This window comes from Miscanthus floridulus, chromosome 6 (genome assembly GCF_019320115.1).
Source record: "Miscanthus floridulus cultivar M001 chromosome 6, ASM1932011v1, whole genome shotgun sequence".
NCBI classification, from domain to species: Eukaryota; Viridiplantae; Streptophyta; class Magnoliopsida; order Poales; family Poaceae; genus Miscanthus; species Miscanthus floridulus.
In genome coordinates, this window is record NC_089585.1 from 135,551,332 (window position 1) to 135,574,134 (window position 22,803).

The 22,803-nt window shown below is 42.6% G+C and overlaps 2 protein-coding genes across 2 annotated transcripts; both read left to right on the plus strand.

Annotated features, from left to right (window-relative positions):
* Nucleotides 1-14,995: 14,995 nt before the first annotated feature.
* Nucleotides 14,996-15,851, plus strand: LOC136461302 (uncharacterized). Its single transcript, XM_066460650.1, has one exon. It carries the CDS (start codon nucleotides 15,177-15,179, stop codon nucleotides 15,849-15,851), a length of 675 nt encoding a protein of 224 aa, XP_066316747.1. The 5' UTR covers nucleotides 14,996-15,176.
* A 24-nt stretch (nucleotides 15,852-15,875) lies between these two features.
* Nucleotides 15,876-17,764, plus strand: LOC136459751 (uncharacterized). The gene is made up of 3 exons (XM_066459588.1): nucleotides 15,876-17,084; nucleotides 17,173-17,291; nucleotides 17,375-17,764. The coding sequence occupies exons 1-3, from the start codon at nucleotides 15,893-15,895 to the stop codon at nucleotides 17,762-17,764; spliced, it is 1,701 nt and encodes a 566-aa protein (XP_066315685.1). The 5' UTR covers nucleotides 15,876-15,892.
* The last annotated feature ends 5,039 nt before the right edge of the window (nucleotides 17,765-22,803 follow it).

The following is a 22,803-nucleotide window of genomic DNA, read 5'->3' on the forward strand; positions in this document are numbered from 1 at the left end:
GTGCCAGTCTATCCGGTCGTAGCTACACCTGAGGAGTCGATGGCTACTTCCCCTACACCTGCACCCTCCCCAATTGTCCCCGTGGTGGATGAGGAGATTGGCTGGAAGTGCAAGTACTATTTCAAGCTAGCCCCAGAGACAGCCTACTACCACACCCTCCTCACTCACGTGCTGGACGACTACTACCCCGACTTGCACGCCTCCATCAGCTACCACTGTGCCGAGTACCAGCATCCATTGGAGGCTACCTTTTGGAAGGTAGAGCTAGTGGTCACCTCTTGGAACAACGTCAAGAATGGACATGAGGTGGAGACTATCCACTATGCCCCTGCCAGGAGAGCCCATGCCTTGGATGGCATGGAGGATGCAGCACAGAACGCCTACATCCACTACCATGGTCGTCGCTTTGAGGCCATGAGGGAGGATTGCTTCAGGTTCCTTCCTTGAAATGATCATGAGGGTGTTTGGCAGGTTTTGGCTCCACCAGAGAGTGACCCAACTCTGGAAGCAACGGTGCAGCATGTCCACGCTATGCAGGGAGTGGATGAGGAAGTCAAAGGAGAACTACGTGCATCTCAGAGGGCTCAGAGACGCCTCCAGAAGCAAGTGGATGAACTTTGAGCACAACTTGGGCAGCCTTCGATCTACAAGAAGAAGCGCTGGTCCTTCACCATGATTGACACCACTCCATAGGTGTTAGGTGCCTTGATCTAGATTACCACGTCGTTAGTTCATGTTTCATATTTAGTTTTGTTTGGTTTTGTAAACTTGGATGATTAGATGTTTAATTTGTGAACTTGGTTGATTTGGTATTTGTTTTGATTGCTGGAAGTTTGTGGGCATGTCCACAACTTCCTTAGATTGGAACCTTAAGTTTAGAATGAAATCTTAATGCAGATGTTTCGCTCTATCTTATCTCTGTTGTGCTGATTTCTGGAGCAGCCTGTGTTCTTTATCTGGTATCTCGAAATCTGGGCTGTCAAAAATTTTGAAATTTTTGTGGAGATAACTAGACTTCTGTATCTTTCAAATGTCTCTGGAATCATGTCAATAGCTATTCAGGTTTGTGAGATCTAGCAGACACAAGTTGATGTTCCTACGCTGTCTGGAACCCAGAACAGTTTCGGTTTAGCTCTACGTTTGACCATGTGTGTGTCAGAATTTGTAAAAGTGATCTAAATAAAAGTTGTAGCTGATCTCCTAAGCTTTCTAACAAATCTTGGTGCACCTCTGTTGGATCTATAAACTCGAGATATAACAGTTTTACTAAACTGCTGAATTTGAATCTTGTCCAGAAAATTCTCAGCATTATTTCTTATCTTTTGTAAGCTCTCTATAATTGGAAAATCTCTAAATTTTGCACATTTGTTGGAAAACAGATGGCCGCAAGAGGAGGAAGAGGCAGAGGCCGTGGTCGTGGGTGTGATGCTCTCATAAATCCACCACCATCGCCACCTGTGACCATGGAACAATATTGGGAATGCAAGCGCAGCTGATGCAAGCTATGATGCAGCGCTTGGACAATGAACCTGCAAGAGGACCACCACCTGTTCAGGTCAGAGATAAGCGTGGAGAGTTTATGAAAGGTCGACCACCGGTGTTCACCCATGCCTCAGACCCTATGGAGGCAGATGATTGGTTGCGTGCTGTGGAGAAACAACTAAACATAGCACAATGCAACGACCTTGAGAAGGTGTTGTATGCTTCTGGGCAACTCCAAGGAGCTGCTCAGGATTGGTGGGAATCATTCCAGTTTGGACGTCCCAACAATGCTCCTGCTATCACCTGGTAGGAATTCAAGGACAATTTCCGGTCATACCATATTCTCGATGGACTAGTGGAACTGAAGCAGGAAGAATTCAGATCTCTCAAGCAAGGATCCATGACTATGGCGGAGTATCGGGACAAGTTCACACAACTATCATGCTATGCTCCAAATGATGTAGTGGACGACAAGGATAAGCAACACCATTTCCTCAAGGGACTCTATGATGGACTGTAGCTCCAGCTAATGTCTAATACCTACCCTAACTTCTAGTCTTTGGTGAATCGCGCTATCGTGATTGACGATAAGCGCAAGGAGATGGAAGCTAAGAAGAGAAGGCTTCAACGGCAAGCTTCTAGAAGAAACACTCGCCCATGTGCTTATCCCCAGCAAGGTTTCTAGCAGAGGAATCAAGGACCAACTCACCAGGGAAACCATGGTCAGTATCCTCAGCGGAACCAGTTCTAGCAACGCCCTCAGTACCAGCAACGGTTTGGAAATTAGCGTTCCCCGCAACAGACCAGCAATCCTACAACATGCCAGGGAGTGCCTAATAATGCTCCTGTGAAGAGTGGTGCACCCAACAATCCCAATGCCTGCTATTGTTGTGGAGAAGTAGGTCACTATACTCATCAGTGTCCTAAGAAGCAGAACCAACAAGCACCTCAGAACTAGACCAGCAATCAGAAGTTCAATGCCCGACCACCTCACACTGTGAAGGTGAACTATGTGTCATCTGATGCAGCTCAGGAGACACCTGAAGTCATGTTGGGTACGTTCAGCGTCAACTCTATCTCTGCTACCGTACTTTTTGATTCTGGTGCTTCGCATTCTTTTATCTCCCAAGCTTTTGTTAGAATGCATAGCATACCTTTATGTGCCATGAAAAACCCCATACTAGTAAATCCCCTGGGAGGTAGTATGCCCGCTTCTTATTAGAGCCCCTCAACTAGCATTTCCTTAAGGGGGGTAGACTTCAAAGTGAAGCCTATTGTGTTGAGAACAGCGGGAATTGATCTTATTCTAGGAATGGATTGGATGAAACAACACCGGGCAGTGATTTAGTGTCAGGAGAAATTTGTGGTTGTGACATCACTCAATGGAGATAGAATCTGTGTAGAAGTGGTAGTGCAAGCTTAGCCTACAGCCATAGTGAACCAGCTAGATGGTGAAGTCAATGAACAAGATAGTGTCATGGAGGAGTTTCTGGATGTCTTCCCTGATGACTTGCCAGGTATGCCACCTGACCGAGACATTGAATTCATTATTGAATTATTACCTAGAACTGCACCAATAGCTAAACGTCCATATAGAATGGGAGTTAATGAATTAGAAGAGCTTAAGAAACAACTAAAAGAGTTACAAGAAAAAGGTTTCATATGCCCCAATTCTTCCCCATGGGGGGCACCTATGATCTTTGTGGATAAGAAGGATGGTAGTCAATGGATGTGTGTGGATTACCGCTCACTTAATGAGGTTACAATCAAGAATAAATACCCTTTGCCTAGGATTGATGATTTGTTTGATCAGTTGAGAGGAGCCCATGTGTTCTCAAAGATTGACCTCCGCTCAGGGTATCATCAGCTTAAGATCCAAAACTTGGACATACCCAAGACAACATTCACTACACGATATGGGTTATATGAGTACATCATTATGTCTTTTAGATTGACCAATGCACCTGCATACTTCATGTATCTGATGAATAAGGTGTTCATGGAATTTCTGGATAAATTTGTGGTGGTATTCATAGATGACATACTAATATTCTCTAAGACTGAAGAAGAACATGCTGAACATATAAGGTTGGTCTTGCAAAAGCTTAGAGAGCATAAGTTGTACGCTAAGCGGAGCAAGTGTGAGTTTTGGTTGAAGGAAGTCTCTTTTCTAGGTCATGTAGTCTCTAATGGTGGAATAGCAGTGGATCCAGGCAAAGTGCAAGATGTACTAAATTGGAAACCACCAACAATTGTAAGTGAGATTCAAAGCTTTTTGGGATTGGCTAGATACTACAGAAGGTTCATTGAAGGTTTTTCCAAGCTAGCCAAGCCTATGACAGCTCTGTTGGAAAAGAATTCTAAGTATGTATGGTTGGATAAATGCCAGACAAACTTTGAAGAGCTAAAGAAGAGATTGACTACAGCTCCAGTATTAATCTTGTCCGATTTAAGCCAGAACTTCTCCATATATTGTGATGCATCCCATTTGGGCCTTGGATGTGTGCTTATGCAAGAAGGAAGAATGGTGGCATATGCATCTAGACAACTAAGGAAGCATGAGTTGAATTATCCTACTCATGACTTGGAATTGGCAGCTGTGGTTCATGCTTTGAAGATCTAGAGACATTATCTAATTGGACATAAGAGTGATATCTATACTGATCATAAGAGTTTAAAGTATATCTTTACCCAATCAGATCTAAATCTGAGACAACGTCGTTGGTTGGAATTGATCAAAGACTATGAATTGGAAGTGCATTATCACCTAGGAAAGGCAAACGTCGTAGCAGATGCACTTAGCAGAAAGAGCTATGCCAATGGACTTCAGATGACATCTATGTCAGCAGAGTTGTGTGCTAAAATAGAGTATCTCAACTTGAGCCTTGTCACTAATGCAATGGAATTGGTGATAGAGCCTACATTGGAGCAAGAGATACGCAAAGGTTAATTGGAGGATGAAAAAACTTAAGGAGATAGCAGAGAATGTAGTGCTTGGAAAGGCACCCGGATTTAGAATGGATGAGAATGGTACTCTTTGGTTCGGAAAAAGGATATGTGTACCTGAAGTGAAAGCTATCTATGATGCAATTCTGCAAGAGGCCCATGAGTCTGCTTACTCTATACATCCCAGAAGTACCAAGATGTATTTGGATCTCAAAGAGAATTATTGGTGGTATGGTTTGAAGAGAGATGTGGCAGAGTATGTGGCTTTGTGTGACACTTGTCAAAGAGTGAAAGCTGAGCATCAAAGACCTGCAGGGTTACTACAACCAATGAAAATTCCTGAATGGAAATGGGAAGAAGTTGGTATGGATTTTATCGTAGGATTGCCCCGCACTCAAAGAGGCTATGATTCAATATGGGTAATAGTGGATCGACTCACCAAGGTTGCTCACTTTTTACCAGTCAAGACTACCTATACTGGTGCAAGACTACCAGAGTTGTACATGTAAAGAATAGTGTGCTTACATGGTGTTCCCAAGAAAATTATGTCGGATAGAGGCACTCAGTTTACATTGCAATTCTGGCATAAAGTACATAGATCTTTGGGGACAAAGTTGAATTTTAGTTCCGCTTACCACCCGCAAACTGATGGACAGACTGAAAGGATCAACCAGATTTTGGAAGATATGTTGAGAGCATGTGCATTACAGTATGGTGATAGTTGGGATAAGAGTCTGCCATACGCAGAGTTCTCGTACAATAACAGTTATCAGAAGAGTCTCAAGATGGCACCTTTTGAGGCGTTGTATGGACGTAAATGTAGAACGCCTTTGTTCTAGAATCAGACTGGGGAAACTCAAGTGTTTGGACCCGATGTCCTTAGAGACGCAGAAGAACAAGTGAGAATGATTAGAGATAATTTGAGAGTGGCTCAGTCCCGACAGAAGAGTTACGCTGATACCCGCAGAAGAGAGCTGACTTTCAAAATTGGTGATTATGTGTATTTGAAGGTGTCGCCAATGAGAAGTGTGAGAAGATTCAATATGAAAGGAAAGTTAGCACCAAGGTATATTAGACCTTTTAAGATCCTAGAAAGACGTGGAAAAGTAGCTTATCAGTTGGAACTGCCTGAGAGTTTGTCAGGTGTGCATGACGTGTTCCATGTTTCCCAATTGAAGAAGTATTTGAGGGTACCAGAAGAGCAAATTCCTTTGGAAGAACTTGCTGTTAAGGAGGATCTTACTTATGAAGAGTATCCGATAAAGATCTTGCAAACTGCCAAAAGAGTTACGAGAAGCCGAATCATAAAGATGTGCAAGGTGCAGTGGAATCGGTATACAAAGGATGAAGCTACTTGGGAAAGAGAAGAGGATCTGAGAAAAACTTATCCCCAACTGTTTGAGTAAGCAATCACCCGAATCTCGAGGACGAGATTCATCTTAAGGGGGGTAGAATTGTAACACCCTAAAAAATTACATTCTTTTAAAATTAGTAAATATGATTTATTTATGCAAATATGTGTGCATTAAAATATAGGAAAATAATAAATTTTGTGGAATTAAAATTAAATATAAGGTTAGAAACTTCTTGATGCATACATGTTGCTGCATAACTAATTATGTGATGATTGATCTTGATTCAAATTTCAAATGAATTCAAAACCTATTTGAAAATGCTTTTGGAAATCTATTTGGAAAAAAAGAAAAAAAAATGCAAAATCCATTTTTCCCTCCCTTCTTGATTTTTGGCCCGTAGGCCTTCTCTCCCCACCACGTCAGCCCAGCTCCCTCCTGTGGCCCGCTCGTTTTTCCCCTCTTCCCCTTCTTGGGCCGGCCCAGCCGACCCGAGCCGTTTTCCTCTACGCGGCCCTGTTTTGGCCAGCAACTATTGCCGTGCCCTCTCTCTCCCTACAGCTGACGGCTCGGGCCCACGTGTCAGCGCCGCCCTCGACCTCCCGCCCCGCGCGCGCCTGGCGCAACCGCCTCCGCGCCCACGTCTGCATCATGGGAGCGCCTCCCCCGTGCCTAGCCTCTACAAAAATGGAGCCCACGCGCCTCGCCGCTCCCCTGCTGTCACTCCCCATTCCATTTTTGTGCCCGCCCGTGCATGAGGAAGCCGCAACTGCCGAGCCGAAGATCATCGAGATCCGCCATCCTCTCCTCCACATGGGCAGCCGTCTTCGAGTCTGTTTTTCCTCGCGGTGAGCTTCATCGTGCTCCCCTCCTTCCCCCTATGCTTTCAATTTTGTTTTCCGTGGCCGTTTGGGCCCTATTCGCGAGCGTCTGTGAGCTTTGGCCTTCAGCCATGGCGTCCGTCGCCTCGGCTCTCTCCTCCGGCCGCCATAATGGCCTTGGTGAGTTCCCCTTCACCCTAGCTAACTCCCGGTGCCCTCGGTTCTTTGGACCGTGGCCCATAGGCCGTGCTCCGCGTGCTCCGGTGACCTCCATGCCGCCGGCAATGGAACCTTGCCGCCGGAGACACTGTTCCGGCTGGCCATCCTTTCTCTCTCCCCCCTTTGATCTAATCCGAGCCACCCATCCATGATCCAACGGCCGATAACGTCCGGTACCCCTTCGCGTGGTAGATTAGCTAAAGAGACCCTCGGTTTCGAATGAATAGAGCCCGTAGTCCAAAGCGCATTTCCCTTAGTACGCATTCTTGTTTTGAAAGCGTAAAGTTCACTGCTTAAGTCTAAAATACGTTTTCAGTATTTACAGAAATGCCATTTGAACTGTTTAGCTTATAAAATTGTCGTTTTAGCTCCGAATTGATCCATTCAAATCGCGTTAGCTTCATAATTCCATAATCTACATGGTAGAACCATTGTTAGTCAAGTTTGGAACTTTTTAATTTCATGGTTAGATTTAATTAAATATATTGCTATAGGAAATCCCGTTTAAATCATAACTTTCGCATTTTAGCTCCGTTTTTTGGGAACTTCGCGTTGACGTGATCATAGCGAGACGTAGATTATTTTCACAAACATTTTATCTTGTTTTCTATTCTGTTGGTGTACTATTCTAATGATAGGAATATTTGCTTTGTATGAATGCTTTTGGGAATGTCGTATGTTGCCGTGTTGGTCGTGTTCAGACGGTGAGGAGAATGCTGGAGACCAAGAATTCTTTGACGACCAGCAAGACCAGCAAGAGTTTGTGAACCAAGGCAAGTATAGCATGGGCCTACCTTGATGTCCTATTTCACTTTAATCAATTACTCATTTGCATGTGTCTAATTTTGATACCCGTAAGGACATCCTAGTGATTGATTATCCTGTTCCTTGTCTCCTATGGGGTAAATGCATATGGGTAGATTGCTAGTGCTCTAACTAAACTTGATCTACATGATGATGAATGATTCTATAGAACTGAGAGTTTAACATAATTTATAATGACTGTTCCATAGGGCGAAGGTGCAAATGACCTTTGATCATGTTGCTCCTAGCCCTCCATAAGGACTTATCTGTTGGCAAAAGCTGGGACTGACAGTGCAACCGGGAGAGTCATATGGCTCAGACTTTAGCTCAGTAATAGGACCTTTTCTAGCTAGTTAGAGGTTACCTTTTTGGCACAAATGGGGCTTGCCACATTAGGTATAGGGCTGCCTCTGTTCCTATGAGTATAGCCGCGATGGATATGTGCCATAGGAAAGGGGGGTTTCTACATCTGCCTGCCAAGGAAACCTAGCGGCCCTAACTTGTTAGAGAAACCTATGAAATGGCTTCATAGTGTACCCTGCCCGCTCACCTTGGCAGTGACATGGGAGTAATTAACCCGGGCATATGGGGATCACGACTCGCAGTGAATGTGCACCACCTCTGTAGAGGGTAACAAACTGTTATAACAGCCGTGCTCACGGTTACGAGCGGCCCAGAAAACTCACAGAATAACTGGTTACTTGTTGATGATCATTTAAGTTGATCTATGATGATATACGGTACACCTGACCCTGATATATGTTCTTATGGGATTAACTAGGAGCTTAAGCATAACTTGATAATATCTGATAATAAAAGCTTATCGTACTAAAAGTGCTAACTGCAGTGAACCAGTGTCAACCTTTTGAGCTTCATAACCCTATGTTAACTTGTTAAGTACGGGATGTACTTACACTTGTTTATTTTCTTTATTTGGATAAAAATCCTAGATGGGTAACAGATGACAACGGGTATGAGGAATTCCTAGAGGATTTTTAGGTTTGTGGTCAACCAGTTGACCTTCCCTATGATGAAGCCTCTCGAGAGAGTTACCTTTTATTTTCCGCTGTGATGTATAAGACTAAGTTATATTATAACTCTGATGTATGAGACACCATGATGATACTTTATGTAATTTGTCAGCTTGTGTGTGTGATTGATTTCTGGGCACACACGAGTTTTGTGCATTCAATTTTATCCTTAAAATTGGGTGTGACAGTATCTCACATAAATATAATTAGTCCATCTAGGTTATCACTCAATTACCAAAACTACATAGGGACCTTTCAATCTCCCCCTTTTTGGTAATTGATGACAGCTCTACAAAGATATAGAAATTAAGCTCTTTTGCTTTCATGTTGCTTGTCCAAGCAATTTTATTATGTGTAAATGATTTTGGACAAGTACCATAAACCCAAAATAGTAGTATTAGCTCTCCCTACATAAGTGCTAGAGTGCTTTGGTTTGAAGCTCGCACATGTGCATAGATTGGAATTGTGGGAGAGTGATTACTATCAAATGATGTTAAGGTGTATAGAATAAACCTTTAAAATGTGATACCAATAGGAGTTGCACTTTTAACACCATCCTTAGCACCATGAGTAGCTAGACAACAAAAATACTAGAAACCTTGTGAGATCAACATTATAAGTAAGGTTCTAGTACCATGTGTAAAAATACAAGTCTAGCTACCATCCTATGCATGCTAGTTATCAAATCATTATTCAAGTTCTACAACTAGCATACACCACACAAACATGCATATCAAATTTAAAAACTTATGCAATGTAAGCAAGCACATGAATATGCACAAATCAAATGCAATCAATCGAAGTTCATAAGCTTGCTCCCCCTACTTGTGTGCTTCTCTTGTCCAAGAATCTTGATCCATCTCTTTTCTTCAATGTTGCTCCCTCTTTGTCTATGTCTATGTCCAACCTCTACTTCTTTGTCTCAATCTCTCCCAAAGCTTTCATATCTTAGTTACAATCTCTCCCCAAGGCTTTCATAGCTTTCATATCTTTGTACAATCTCTTCCCCTTTGTCATCAATTTCCATAAAAGGTGTGCTTCTTATTGATGCAAAGATTTGCATTTTGGGTAGATGTTTGAGGCTTGAATCTTGTATTTTTTATGGACATCACTTGTGGAACTATCGTCTTGCATGATTGATACCATGTGTAGATGTGATACCACTTGAAAGAATTTTCTAGTATGGAACCACTTGTTGGATTTATTAATAAAAATTATTTCTTGAACCTTTGCTATCTTCATGAGTACCACTTATAGGATATCACTTGTGAGTTGATCTAGATATCACTTGTGAATTTTTGGTGAAATACTTGAGTCTAGATATCACTTGAACCAAACAAACTAGATATCCATTTGCATTGTTGTCTTGTGCTTATACTCTTGTTATTTATCATGAGCTTCTAAGTTGACTTGAACTAAATTGATTGTCCTAAGCTTCCTAGTCCGGTTTGAACCAATGACAAGCTTTTTCATACCTCTTACAAGGGTTATCTTGCCAATGTTATACTTGTCACTTGTTAGCAATCCAAATTAAATCAAGTACTTGGGTTCACTAGCTCATGAAAAATTTATATACTAACCACTAGATCAACTAATCATTCAAGCAATAGTGGTAGGCTATGAATTTAAACATTTTATTTGTTATGCATGATCCTATGAAGCATGTACTATATGCACTAATCGCATTCTAGTAAGGGATGAAATGATCATACACATTACAATGATACCTTTGCTATATTGGAGTAGAGGATAGTCACATAGATTACAATTCATTACTCCAATAGCAATGTCAAGTCCAATTATAAGCTTGGTGAAGACCAATCATGAATAATGAAATCCATTCTTCACCCATATGATTTGAGAACCACTAATAATCAAGTGCATTGTCTTGTCGTGGTTGGCTTGCTTCATCTTTTGATCAATGCTTACATGAGAGCATCAACGTGAGAATACCACTTGAAATATCATGATTAGCTCTCTTTTGGGTGTTGCTTGCTTTTCTTGATCAACCCTTTTTGATTTCTTCAACTAATCATCTCAAATGTCCCTCGGATCACCACTTATATGTTAACCTTCCAAGTACCACACTTGTTTTACCTACTACTAGGTGACAAGCCCCTGCACTAGGGAGAAGTGACCTCTTCTCTAAGAACCATTCTTGATACTCACTTGAAATAACTTGATTGATTGATCCAAGTGATGGACTTAACTTGATGAGTAACCTTTATTCCTTCTTTAAGTCCATTTCTTTCTTCTTGTTTAAGTCCTTTTCTTTTAACCAAATGATCTCCAATCATCACGTGAACTTAAACTTCATCATCATCTTAAGTTTGATCTTGATCTTTCAATTTGAGTAACGAATGTGTGCAAAGTACACTTCACAATCAAATAGCCTTGTACTCTTTGCTTGTCATGCTTTTAGATCATATCAAAACCAAACTTAGGTGCCTCAATTACTTATAAACATGTTTCCAACTTAAGGACCTTTCAATCAAAGTGACTCTCGATCAATCCAATATTTGTTACTTTTCTTGCAGATTTTATACTCTTCAAAGAAGAATGCGCATCTCCCAAAGTACAAATCCAAATACCACGAAATTTGGTGGAGATGTGCATAACTAAGTTATATAGTAGCTGTAAAAATTTGAGCTTCATTTGAATTCTAGATTACTACCAAATTTCAATTCTTCCACCACTGCTACATGCTAAAAACTGCTACACTATAGCTGACAAGATCTACTCCAAAACCAAAGTATTTTTATCCAATTCTCATAAAATTTGTACAACATCTTATACCATAAGTCTAGATCATGTACACCAATTTTTATGCCAATCCAATAAGTTTTGATCACTCTATCATGGCTAAGATCACAGCTGGCTCAAATTTTCAATTATAGGATAGATTTCTTCACATGAGCTATACTTCATCAAATGTGAATCAAACTTAAAATTAACTTGTTTGAATACTTTCATAAGACATAAATCCAATCAATCCACTTATTAAATGTTATCTTATGAACTTATCTAGCACAAATCAATCCAAACTTGATTACTAAGCAATTTATCCATTCAATCATCTTATAGCAAGCAACATTGCATATTTATCCAACTCAATCAACTCATATGCACCCAAATGAAATGATCAACAAGAGATATACCTTAGTTAGCTTATGATCATACAATTTGCAAGCTTCAACTCAAATTCTTGCAAACCATCAAATATATATATCCAATAAATCATCCACAACTTGAATATGACACTTGTATGTTGTAGCACTTTTGGACTTCACTAATTCTTGGCTTGGCATTGGGATAGGATGTGCACTAAGCTTCATTACTTGGCTCAACTACATAATCAACAAGATGAATACCATTTGAACCAAGCCTCCAATGCCATTGGTACCTACAAACAATTATCCACTTTTTGATGGTACCCAAACAATTTTGGATCCTCTCAAGTTAGGAGCAACATACTTAGGCAAAGCCTTAGTATGAGTAGCGGGATGTTTTGCAATTCCAACCAATGAGGTACCATTGCCATCCTTTCTAAGCATAGAATCATCATTAATTGAAATAAGCTTAGGAGTGTTACCTAGGGAACATGAATGTGCCATGTGTCACCTTTCCCGGCATGAGTAGCATTTTGTCTTTGATTGAGCCTTCTCTTGCTCATGTGGTGCTTCCCATTACTTTGCCTCTCATGGATTGCTTGAGCCTTCTTCTCAAGATTGGTAGGACACTTAGAGGCAAAGTGTCCTGTATTTTCACACTTGAAGCACTTGATGTGAGCATAGACTTTCTTTCCATCTTATGTCTTGCTCATCATCTTGGCATCTTGAGTTTGCATTGGATGCCTTACCTTTCCACCCCTTCTTGTTTTCTTCTTCATCATCATCAAGTCACCACCATCTTCATGATAGATCTTGATTTGCTTTTGGGGTGTCTTCTCTTGCTCAACTTGTGGCTTTGGTTCAGGCTCTTCTAGTTGCTTCACCAATTGCTTGGTTGGGCACATTAAGGTAAGATGACCTCAAGTGTGGCACTTGAAGCACTTCACATGCTTGAGCCTCTCTTCTTCTTTTATCTTCTTGAGCTTCTCAATGTTAGGGCAACCATTTGCAAGGTGTCCCACTTCATGACACCGATAGCATATGGTATGAGAGAGCTTTCTTTGTTGTAGCTTCTTCATCTTTCTTTCTCTCTTTCTTTCATATTTTGTCATCATCTTCTTGAAGCCAAGGCCACACTTGTCACCATAGTTTCTTTGAGTCTTTAACATGTGCTCAAAGGTGATTTTTGAGTTGTAGCACCTTTCTAACTTGTTGCTCAAATTCTTCACTTTATTTTTGAGCTTATTGTTCTCCTTTAAAATATTAGTCTCACAAGACATAGAAGTAGAACAAGCATCTATATGCGAAGAACATGGTATTTCTAATAAATCATCACAAGAGGTGGATACATGCTTCTTGCCTACATCACAAGGGTTAGCAACAATATGTGATTGATCAATTGACCCATATGATGAACTTTCACTAGTTTTAGTTTTTCCATTGGAAAGCTCCTTAGTGAGAAAAGAATGGTCTTGTACCAAGTTATCATGAGCAATACTTAGTTCCTAATGAGCCAATTTTAGCTCCTCATGTGAATAAGTAGTAACATAAAGTAGATGCTTTTGTCGTTCACATGTGTTCTTTAGAAAAGAATTTTCATTTTTTAATTTCTCAGTTTTAGCCATCTCTTTTTCTAAAGCCTTGATCATGCAACCATATCTATCTAGAAGCTCCTCATATAAATCAAGATCAATCACATTTGCATTAGATACCTTAGTGTCACCTTGTGACATGAAGCAATGTGATGTAGTTGGAGAGCTTGAAGAAACATCACTCTCACAGCCCGAGCATGATCCATCATTATCATCATCAAGTGTGCATGGAGTAGCATCACTTGTGGCACCATCATCAATCTTGTCAAGTGACTTTGTGGTATGATCATCATCATCATCACTTGACTATGAGGTGGAGTAATCTTCCACAATTACCGAATTGTGGCTATGCTCAACATCCTCATGTGCCTCTTTCTTGGGCTCATCATCATCATCAAAAACCGTCCCATATTTCTCATTGAGATAACTCCATATCTCATGGGTGGTCTTCATGTCTATGATCTCTCCAAAGATGTTGTCATGCAAAGATCTATACATGATGTTAGTAGCTTGGATGTCAAGATCTAGGCATTTTCTTGTACTTGAATTAGATTATCTTCATCCAACACATGAGAAAAACCTACATCTACCATCCACCACATTTGAGGGCAAATAAACATCTAGCCCATAAGTCTCCATCCTCTCGGGTCGGTAAAGACCACAAATGAGAGACCTAGCTCAAGGTGCCAAGCTAGGTAGAGCTCAACTATCCAATCCTAGGAGCAAGGTCACACAAACCTATGCCACTAGTATTTTGCACACTGAGGAGCTCCTACACAAGCTCAACTATCCAATTCTAGGAGCAAGGTCACACAAACCTATGCCACTAGTATTTTGCACACCGAGGAGCTCCTACATAATTCTAGTAAGCAAAAGCACAAAGCTCCTAAGCTCACTAGCAATCAATGTTCGGCAAGGCGAGATTCCACGGTCGCCTAGGCGCGACTAGGCACTGGGCGGAGGCCTACCGCGGCGCCTACGGGGGTAGGCGTACATCTAGGCGGTCCGCGTGCCTCCGCGGCGTTCCGCGTGCCTCCGCGGCGTTCCGCGACGCCTCCGCAGCGCCTGGGCGGCGAGTAGGCGGACGAGGCGGCGGCTAGGCGGGAGCGCGCGGGCGCGGGACTCTGTTTTCGCGGGCTGGAGCGCGCACGCGCGAGAGCGGGCGGGAGCGCGCATGCGCGAGAGCGGGCGACAGCGCGGGAAAGAAAGCAGCTGTGCGGGAAGGAAAAGAGCAGAGCGCCGGATTAGAGAGAGACAGAGACATAGAGAGAGAGAGGAGAATAGGAGAAGGAGATCCTCACTGCTGTCTGCCGCCGGTCTTCATCTCTCCTGCCGGTCGCCACCCGTAGCACCGGCGAAATTGGTGTCCCGCCGAGGCTCGTTGCAGGGAAGGGTGGAGGCGAGTCCAGAGCTCCTCCTCGAGCCCACCAGGGGAGGGAGTCACTGAGTCCAGAGGTCCTCATCGCTGCCTTCGGCCTTCCACAAGCCCAAGGTGAGGTCTACCCACCCCCTGCTCCTCTCTCCTCTGCTCGACTGCTCCCTTCCATCTTCCTGCTCTGTACGCCTGTGCTGTTCTGCTGTGTGCGGTGTGCCTGTGTGCTGCTGCTGTTTACCTACTACCTTTGGACATCTGGTTGATGCTATATAATATGCCTGAATGCCTGTTGTTCTTGCTCTGTATCTAGCATCTATTATCTGCATCTGTGATGTACTAACATCTGCTATCTAATATGCCTGAAATCTGAATGATTGATGTCTGTTGTGTACCTACTATCTGCATGTTTGTAGATTGCAGCTTAATTTCTTGAATTGCTGTTATATGCCTTTGCATGTTTGTAGAATTATAGTTTCATATGCCTCTGCATTCTCTTCATGTAGAATGTCGGAGCAAGAAGTTGCTCCGGAGGAAGTGAATGTCCTGAAAAGGAATTCAGATGATGTGGGATGGGAGTATGGGTTTCTGGTGGATCCAAACAATAAGGACAAGGTTGAGTGCAAGTTCTGTGGTCATCGGAGCCAAGGAGGGATCCATCGGTTGAAGGAACATGTGGCCAATGTTGGAACAAATGCGAAGAAATGCAGAAAGAGCACAGATGAGGCTAAAGAGAAGTGCAAGAAATCGCTAGAAGATGCAAAAAAGAAGAGGAAGCAGCAGGCTGCTCGTGAACTAGAGCTTAGAGAAGAAGTGAATGTTTCTCGGGTTGGAACAGAGGATGATGAAGTGACTTGTGTTGGAAGTTCAGAGCCTCACAAATTAGGACCCATTGATAAGTGGACACGTGCTATTGATCCTAAAGCAACAAAATCTGAATCTTTGCAGCAACAGAAGCTGAACAAGGAACTTTGGAAACAAAGAACACATGAGGTGCATAAATATATTGCAAGATGGGTCTATAACCATGGTAATTTACTATTATGCATTTCTGTTTTACATTTCAGATTTGAATACATGCCTGAACTGAACACTAATTACACTTTTTTGTATCATTTGTAGCCGTACCATTCAACGCTTGTGACAATGATGAGTTCAAGCAAATGTGTGAAGCAATTGGACAGTTTGGTTCTGGACTGGAACCTCCATCTCAGCGTGATCTGCGAGAGAGTTTGCTAGATGAAGAATATGCAAGAACCAAGAGTTTGCTGCAAGAACGTGATGCTGAGAAGGTGAAGAATGGGTGCTCTATTATGACTGATGCTTGGTCAGATAGGAAGAGGAGAAGCATAATGAACCTGTGCACTAATTGTGCTGATGGATCTAGTTTTATCAGCTCAAAAGAGATGTCAGATGTGTCACACACAAGTGAAGTCATCTTTGAACTAGTAGACAAAGCTATTGAAGACATTGGTCAGGATCATGTGGTGCAAGTAGTGACAGACAATGCTTCTAACAACATGGGCGCAAAGAAGCTATTGGCTGAGAAGAGACCAAACATCTTTTGGACCTCTTGTGCAACTCACACAATCAATTTGATGCTCCAAGGAATTGGCAACATACCACGGTTCAAGAAGGTGATTGACCAAGCAAAGGCATTCACCATATTTGTCTATGGGCACACAAGAACATTAGAGTGCTTGAGACACTTCACAGAGGGGAAAGAGATAATAAGGCCAGGGGTGACTAGGTTTGCTTCAGCTTTTCTCACTTTGAACAGCATGCTAGAGAAGAAGGACCAACTAAGAAAGATGGTGGTTCATAGTAGGTGGGACACATTGAAGGATGTGAAGTCAAAAAAGGGAAAAGATGCAACAGCAACCATATTGAGTCCAACCTTTTGGAAGGATGTGAAGTTGTGTTTGAGTGTTTTTGAGCCATTGGTCAAAGTTCTTCGTTTGGTTGATGGGGATGTGAAGCCATCAATGGGTTTCCTATATGGAGAACTACTGAAGGCAAAAAGAGAGATCAAGGAAGCCTATGGCAATGTTGAGACCCGCTACAAGGAAGTTATTGCTATTATTGACAAGAAGATGAAAGGAAGACTTGATTCTCCATTGCATTTGACTGCCTATCTGCTGAATCCATACTACAGCTATGCTAACCCATCAATCTTTGATGAGCCAACAATAACAGAAGGATTTATTAGTTGTGTAGAGACTTTTTATAATGATGATGAGGACAAGCAAGATCAGACTGCCAACCATGAACTAAAGAAGTTCCAGGATAGAGAAGGACCATTTAACAAGAAGCTTGCAAAGGCTTGTGAAAAATATGATTACAACCCAGGTAGAGGTAACTCATATTACATGGCTGTTATCTATTTGCATCTATTATTCTATTGTAAGTTTGTAACTGACATTACATGGCTCATTTATTTCAGCATCTTGGTGGCGGTTGTATGGAACTGAAACACCAGCTTTACAGAAGATGGCAACAAGGATCCTATCTCTGACATCAAGCTCTTCAGGCTGTGAAAGAAATTGGAGTACATTTGAAATGGTTACTCTCTATCTAATGTCCAGATTTCAGTAGTAAACTTACAGGAATGGAAATATTTATATGCTCTATTGTTTAATTTGTAGGTACACACTAAGAAGAGAAATAGGCTTACTATAACCCGACTCAACAAATTGGTCTTTATTCAATTCAACTCCAAGTTGATTAATAAGAAAGAAAGGATAGTGTCAAAGAAAACCACTGATGTTCTCTTGTCTAGTGACACAACTGAAGCTCAGGGTTTTCTGTATGAGGATGGAGATGAATGTGCAACAGTTGTCTATAGAGATGAGGAAGATGAGGAGATGGAAGGTACAGGGATACCTTGGTCTGTTATTGTAGAAGCAGTGGGAGCAGACCAACAACTTCAGCTGCGTAGAAGTGCAAGAGTGAGACAGCTTTATGAAGGAGAAGAATTTGACTCCGAAGAAGAAGAGTTTGATGAAGATGAGGATGAATATATGGAACCCTATTGAAGAAGATATGGCAGTGGGGCTTTATCATGTCATGTTTATCTTTTAATTGTATCTTTTAACTTATGAACTTAGAACTCCTGCAGTCTGTGCCTGTGTTCTGTACTTTTGTGTTTTGAGAACTAAATTATGTGTTGTATTGTCCTACTGGTCTGCTATGCATTTAATTTTCTTTGCTGCTACTGTTATCCCTACATGTTTGTGTTCTGAAATGGCTTTCCTTTGCTGCTGAGTGCTGATAATGTCTGATGGATAGGAGAAGGCTAAGATCATTCAGATAAGTATCTAACCTGTATCTTTTAACATGTATTGTTCATATGGTCTGCTGTCCATTTGTATTTAACATTTTAACTACTGATATGGTCCATTGTATTGCTGTAGGAACATCACATTTGTATTGTATGAACTATCAACTATGTATCAATGTATGAACTAAGCATGAATGTCACTTTTGTATCAACTAAGGTATGTCTATTGGACCTTATTTCCTTTTATACTATTCACTCTGCTACTATATTTAATTATTTATATAATTTATTCAGCTATATATATATGCTGAAATACAAAAAGGGAAAAACGCCTAGAAAACGCCTAGAAAACGCCTAGGCACGCCTAGGCATGCCTAGGCGCTAGGCGAGGGGTCACCGCCTTGAAAACGCCTAGCGCCTAAAAAAACCTTGCTAGCAATGCTCAATAACAAGGCAACCAATGCCAAATTAGAGAGCGCAAAGACTTAGCTACATAAACTAAGCAATGTGACTAATAATGTTACACAAACCAAATTAGCCACGCAAGGGAGCTACTTCTATGCTACCCAAGCAATAAGATAACTAGTGAGCTACACAAGCTAACTAATTACAAGAGCAACTACACAAGCACAATGTATGTGAAAGTAATTATAAGCTTGTGTAAGGGGATTGCAAACCAACGGGATGAACAATGTTGACACGGTAAATTTTCTCCCGAGGTTCACGTGCTTGCCAACACGCTACGTCCCTGTTATGTCAACCGCTTACTTGGTGGTTCGGCGGCTAATTGGCATCACTCGCCAAGCCCGTATGTTGGGCACCACAAGAACCTACCGTGAAAGTGAGGGTGGCTCAATGACATGCTCAACTAAAGTTGCTCTTCGTGGCTCCCGTGGGGCGAGCACAATGCCCCTCACAAAGCTCCTCTCTAGAGCATCACACAAGCTTCTTGCAAGCTTTGACAGAGACCACCACCAAGCCATCTAGGATGTGGCAACCTCCAAGAGGAACAAGCACTACCGGCTTACAAGATGACCACCTAGTGCCACACGATGCAACCTCATGATGCAATCATACTAGAATCGATCTCTCACACAATCGGATGATTACTATCAAGCATATGTGAGATGAAGGGCTCCTAAGCACTCTCAAGCATGGACACAAAGTCCCCCAAGGTGCTCAGCCCTAGCCATGGCCGAGACCCCCTTCTATTTATAGCCCCATGGGCTAAACTAGCCGTTACTCCTTCACTGGGCAAAACTCAGGACGACCGGACACGCAGGTCATGTGCACCGGACGCGTCCAGTGTGGTGATCGGACATGTCCGATCGATGTGTCCGATCATTGCTTGACCGCCACATGTCCCATTCAAATGAAATAGCCATTGCCATCCAACGGCAATCGGACACGTCCGGTATGCCGACCGGACATAGGACGGGCAACGTCCAATCGAGTCCAGAGAGCTCCTAGAGCCACTCAACTCTGACCGGATGCGTCCGATGTGACCAACTAGATGTGGGATGGGCAACATCTGGTCGAGCCCAGAGAGCTTCCAGAGCTGCTCAACTCTGATGGATGCGTCCGGTGTGGCCGATCGGATGTGGCCCTACATCCGGTCCTTTGTGGACCAACACCCACGCCCCACGTCACCACGACATGACGCTAAACAGTGATTTCTCAATGTCTGGTCACTACTATGAGACAAAGTCCGGTCACTTCGGCAACTCTGCCCATGCCTAGCTAGAATACCGGATGCGTCTGGTATCAATATCGGACGTGTTTGGTCATGTCAGGAATACCGGACGTGTCTGGTCCTCATGTTAGACGCATCCGGTCACCCCATGACCAGCGCATTCAACTCCTTTTCTTCACTAACTTCTCCTTTGCAAATGTGCCAACACCACCAAGTGTACAACACCTTGTGCACGTGTGTTAGCTTTTAACAAACATTTTTCAAGGAGTTAACCACTCAACTTGTGGCGCCACTCGATCCTAGCGACAATGCAAAGTTAGATCACTCGAGTGGCACTAGATGACCAATATACAAACAAGTTTGCCCCTCTTGATAGTATGGCCATCTATCCTAAACCTGGTCATCAACTTCTCTATACATCTATGACCGGTGAAATGAAATGCCCTAGATTATACCTTTGCCTTGCGCATTCCATTCCATCTCATCCAATGTCGATGCAACACATGCACCAACACGATCAACAATGATATGATCCACTTCATATCATCACATGATCATATTGGTTCATCGATCTTGACTTCACTTGCTTTTCACTGGCGCCAAGTCTTGCTCAAGCTTCACCGCCACGCGGTCTATCGCTCCAAAGCCTCCGACTTGCCCTTCACGCTTGCAACCGGTCCATCAAGCCAAGTCATGTCTTGATCTTCTCCACCTTGATCACATGACTCAATGTCATGTCTCATGTACAATGAGCTCCTTCATCATCACATGTGTGAGTTTTGCAAGATCTCTGAGCCATTTCCACCTTCATGGCATATGTTGCTCATGCACATGTACCTGTGGACTAATCACCTGTGTATCTCATATAAACATAATTAGTTCACCTAGGTTGTCACTCAATTATGAAAACCACATAGGGACCTTTCACCATGTTTCTCTAGTTCCTAGCCTAGGTGTCAACCCCAGTGCCTCTGATTTGGGTACTCAAGATGGCTTGGGACTACCGATCGCTTTGGGGTGGTCATCAAAGGAGGCTTTTGAATACATGCCCAACAAGATCAGTGTGGCAAAACCGCCTAATCCAATGTCTCCCAAGAGTACTTGTCTTCCATTAGACACTAAGTACTCAAGAGAGGACACTAAACTATATAGTTTCATCAAGCACACCCTAAGAGAGAACTCAAAAATCCATATTTTCCATCAGGATCATAAATGAGAGAATAAAGGTTACAACATTCTTAAGTCATTTCTTACATCACTTTATTATAGTACCAGGATAATACCTCAATTTGTTATAACAGTGGAATATAACAATGTTATTAGAGTTACAGAGGGAGCAGGATTACTTTAATGACATGGCGTATGTCCAACATATCTAGAAACAGGAGACTGAGAACTCAAACATCGTGAACCCTAAGACCAAACAAACCAAAAGTAGACTTGAACTTCTTCGACATAAACCAGATCCCTTCTTCTTCTTAGATTACACAATCACCTTGGACTGATGAACCAAGTTCCACAGATGATGACTAGATCTCATAGCTTTGCTTTGGATGTGAGGGGGATGAGGATGAAAGAGAGGTGCACAAGGTGGCATCTTATAGCTTGGTGGATGGAGGTGGTGGTGCAGCGTTGGCTATGGTGCGCTCCCAGCATGAGCTTGAGTGGAGGGAGGAAAAAGGAGAGGAGAGGGTTCGCTCGATGAGGGAGGCATGCGGGTGGCCGTGTCCTCAAAAGAGGAAAACAGGAGGGGGTCTAGTACAGGAATGAGGGTGAGGATCAAGAGCCGATAGGATGCCGAGAAAAAGGGAAACGCACAGTGCACGAGTACGATGGATGCGGCATAATGTCGTGGTTACATGAGGACAGGGTGCGAGTGGTCCCTGACACTGACGGCGTCTAGAGGGCATGTGGCAATAGTGACCTAGTGCGCATAGTGTGGGCGACCTGGGCACAGTGCTTAGGACATGACATCCACTCAGGCTTTTCCAATCACTCACTACTACCCAAGGGCTAACTTTTCTTTGTTGTTTTTCTTTTCCTTCCCTTCCTTGTTTACCATATGTGTCAACCTTTTGTACGAACTAAGATCGCAACATACATGCTTCCTCCAAAACCACATTCTCTTGTTTACTTTGGGGGAACACTATTTCATCAACTCGTTGTGGATTTCCCGTTCAAACACACGAATATTTCCAAGAAGAATATTTTGTATCAAAAGCGGTACGACAGTGTAACTTGGTAAAGGTGTTTGGTCAACAACCTCGATACTAGCACGTGCCGAGCAGCATTACCATGTGGTAGCTGTTCCACAGGGGCCCTTGGTTTTGTCACGGCACCACAAGCTATTAACCAGGCAACTATTACCAACTTACATGCAATGAAGGCAGTGGGGTCATAGACCATAGAATCAGAGGAGTATTGCAAGGAAAGATTGAAACAACAATGGTTCCTTTCGCAACAAGGGACAAGGAAATTTAAATTCCACAATGGATTTGATTTAAAGAGATTCAAGTGCTCTGCTAGGACATCCATAATTAGTTGATATAGTATCCTTTGTTATCCCATCATGATCGATCTATTGGCATCTGAATGGTGGCTTTGTTGCAACCCACTTATCGTCGCCCTTGAAAACCCTAAGCATGTCCAACGAGACCTAAGGGTAGATGGACGCAATAAACACAGCAAAATAAATGATATGCACATTCCAGACGTTCATATGTAGGTACAACATACAGGCACTCACTCTACCACTTGGCACATCTTCACCTTCCTTACGACCAGATGATCTCAACAACTACGAATGAAATACAATGAAAAGATTACAATACAGGAGGATAGTGATGAAAGACACCACTAACTATGGGTATATCTTCCCAAGGCAACTAATCTACTTTGTTGGATCACACATCTTCATTCCTGGGCTCAACGGATTCTTCTACCGCCTAGACTATGGATCTGCCTCCTCTCTAGGCAGTGGTTGAGTGAGGGGAAATAAGGGTTCTACTTTTGATAGTTCTGAGGGTGGGGGTGCTGGCGGTACTGGAACACCGGTTCTCCTTCTTTCTAGTGGGTAGATAGGGATTCTCTCCAAGATCATG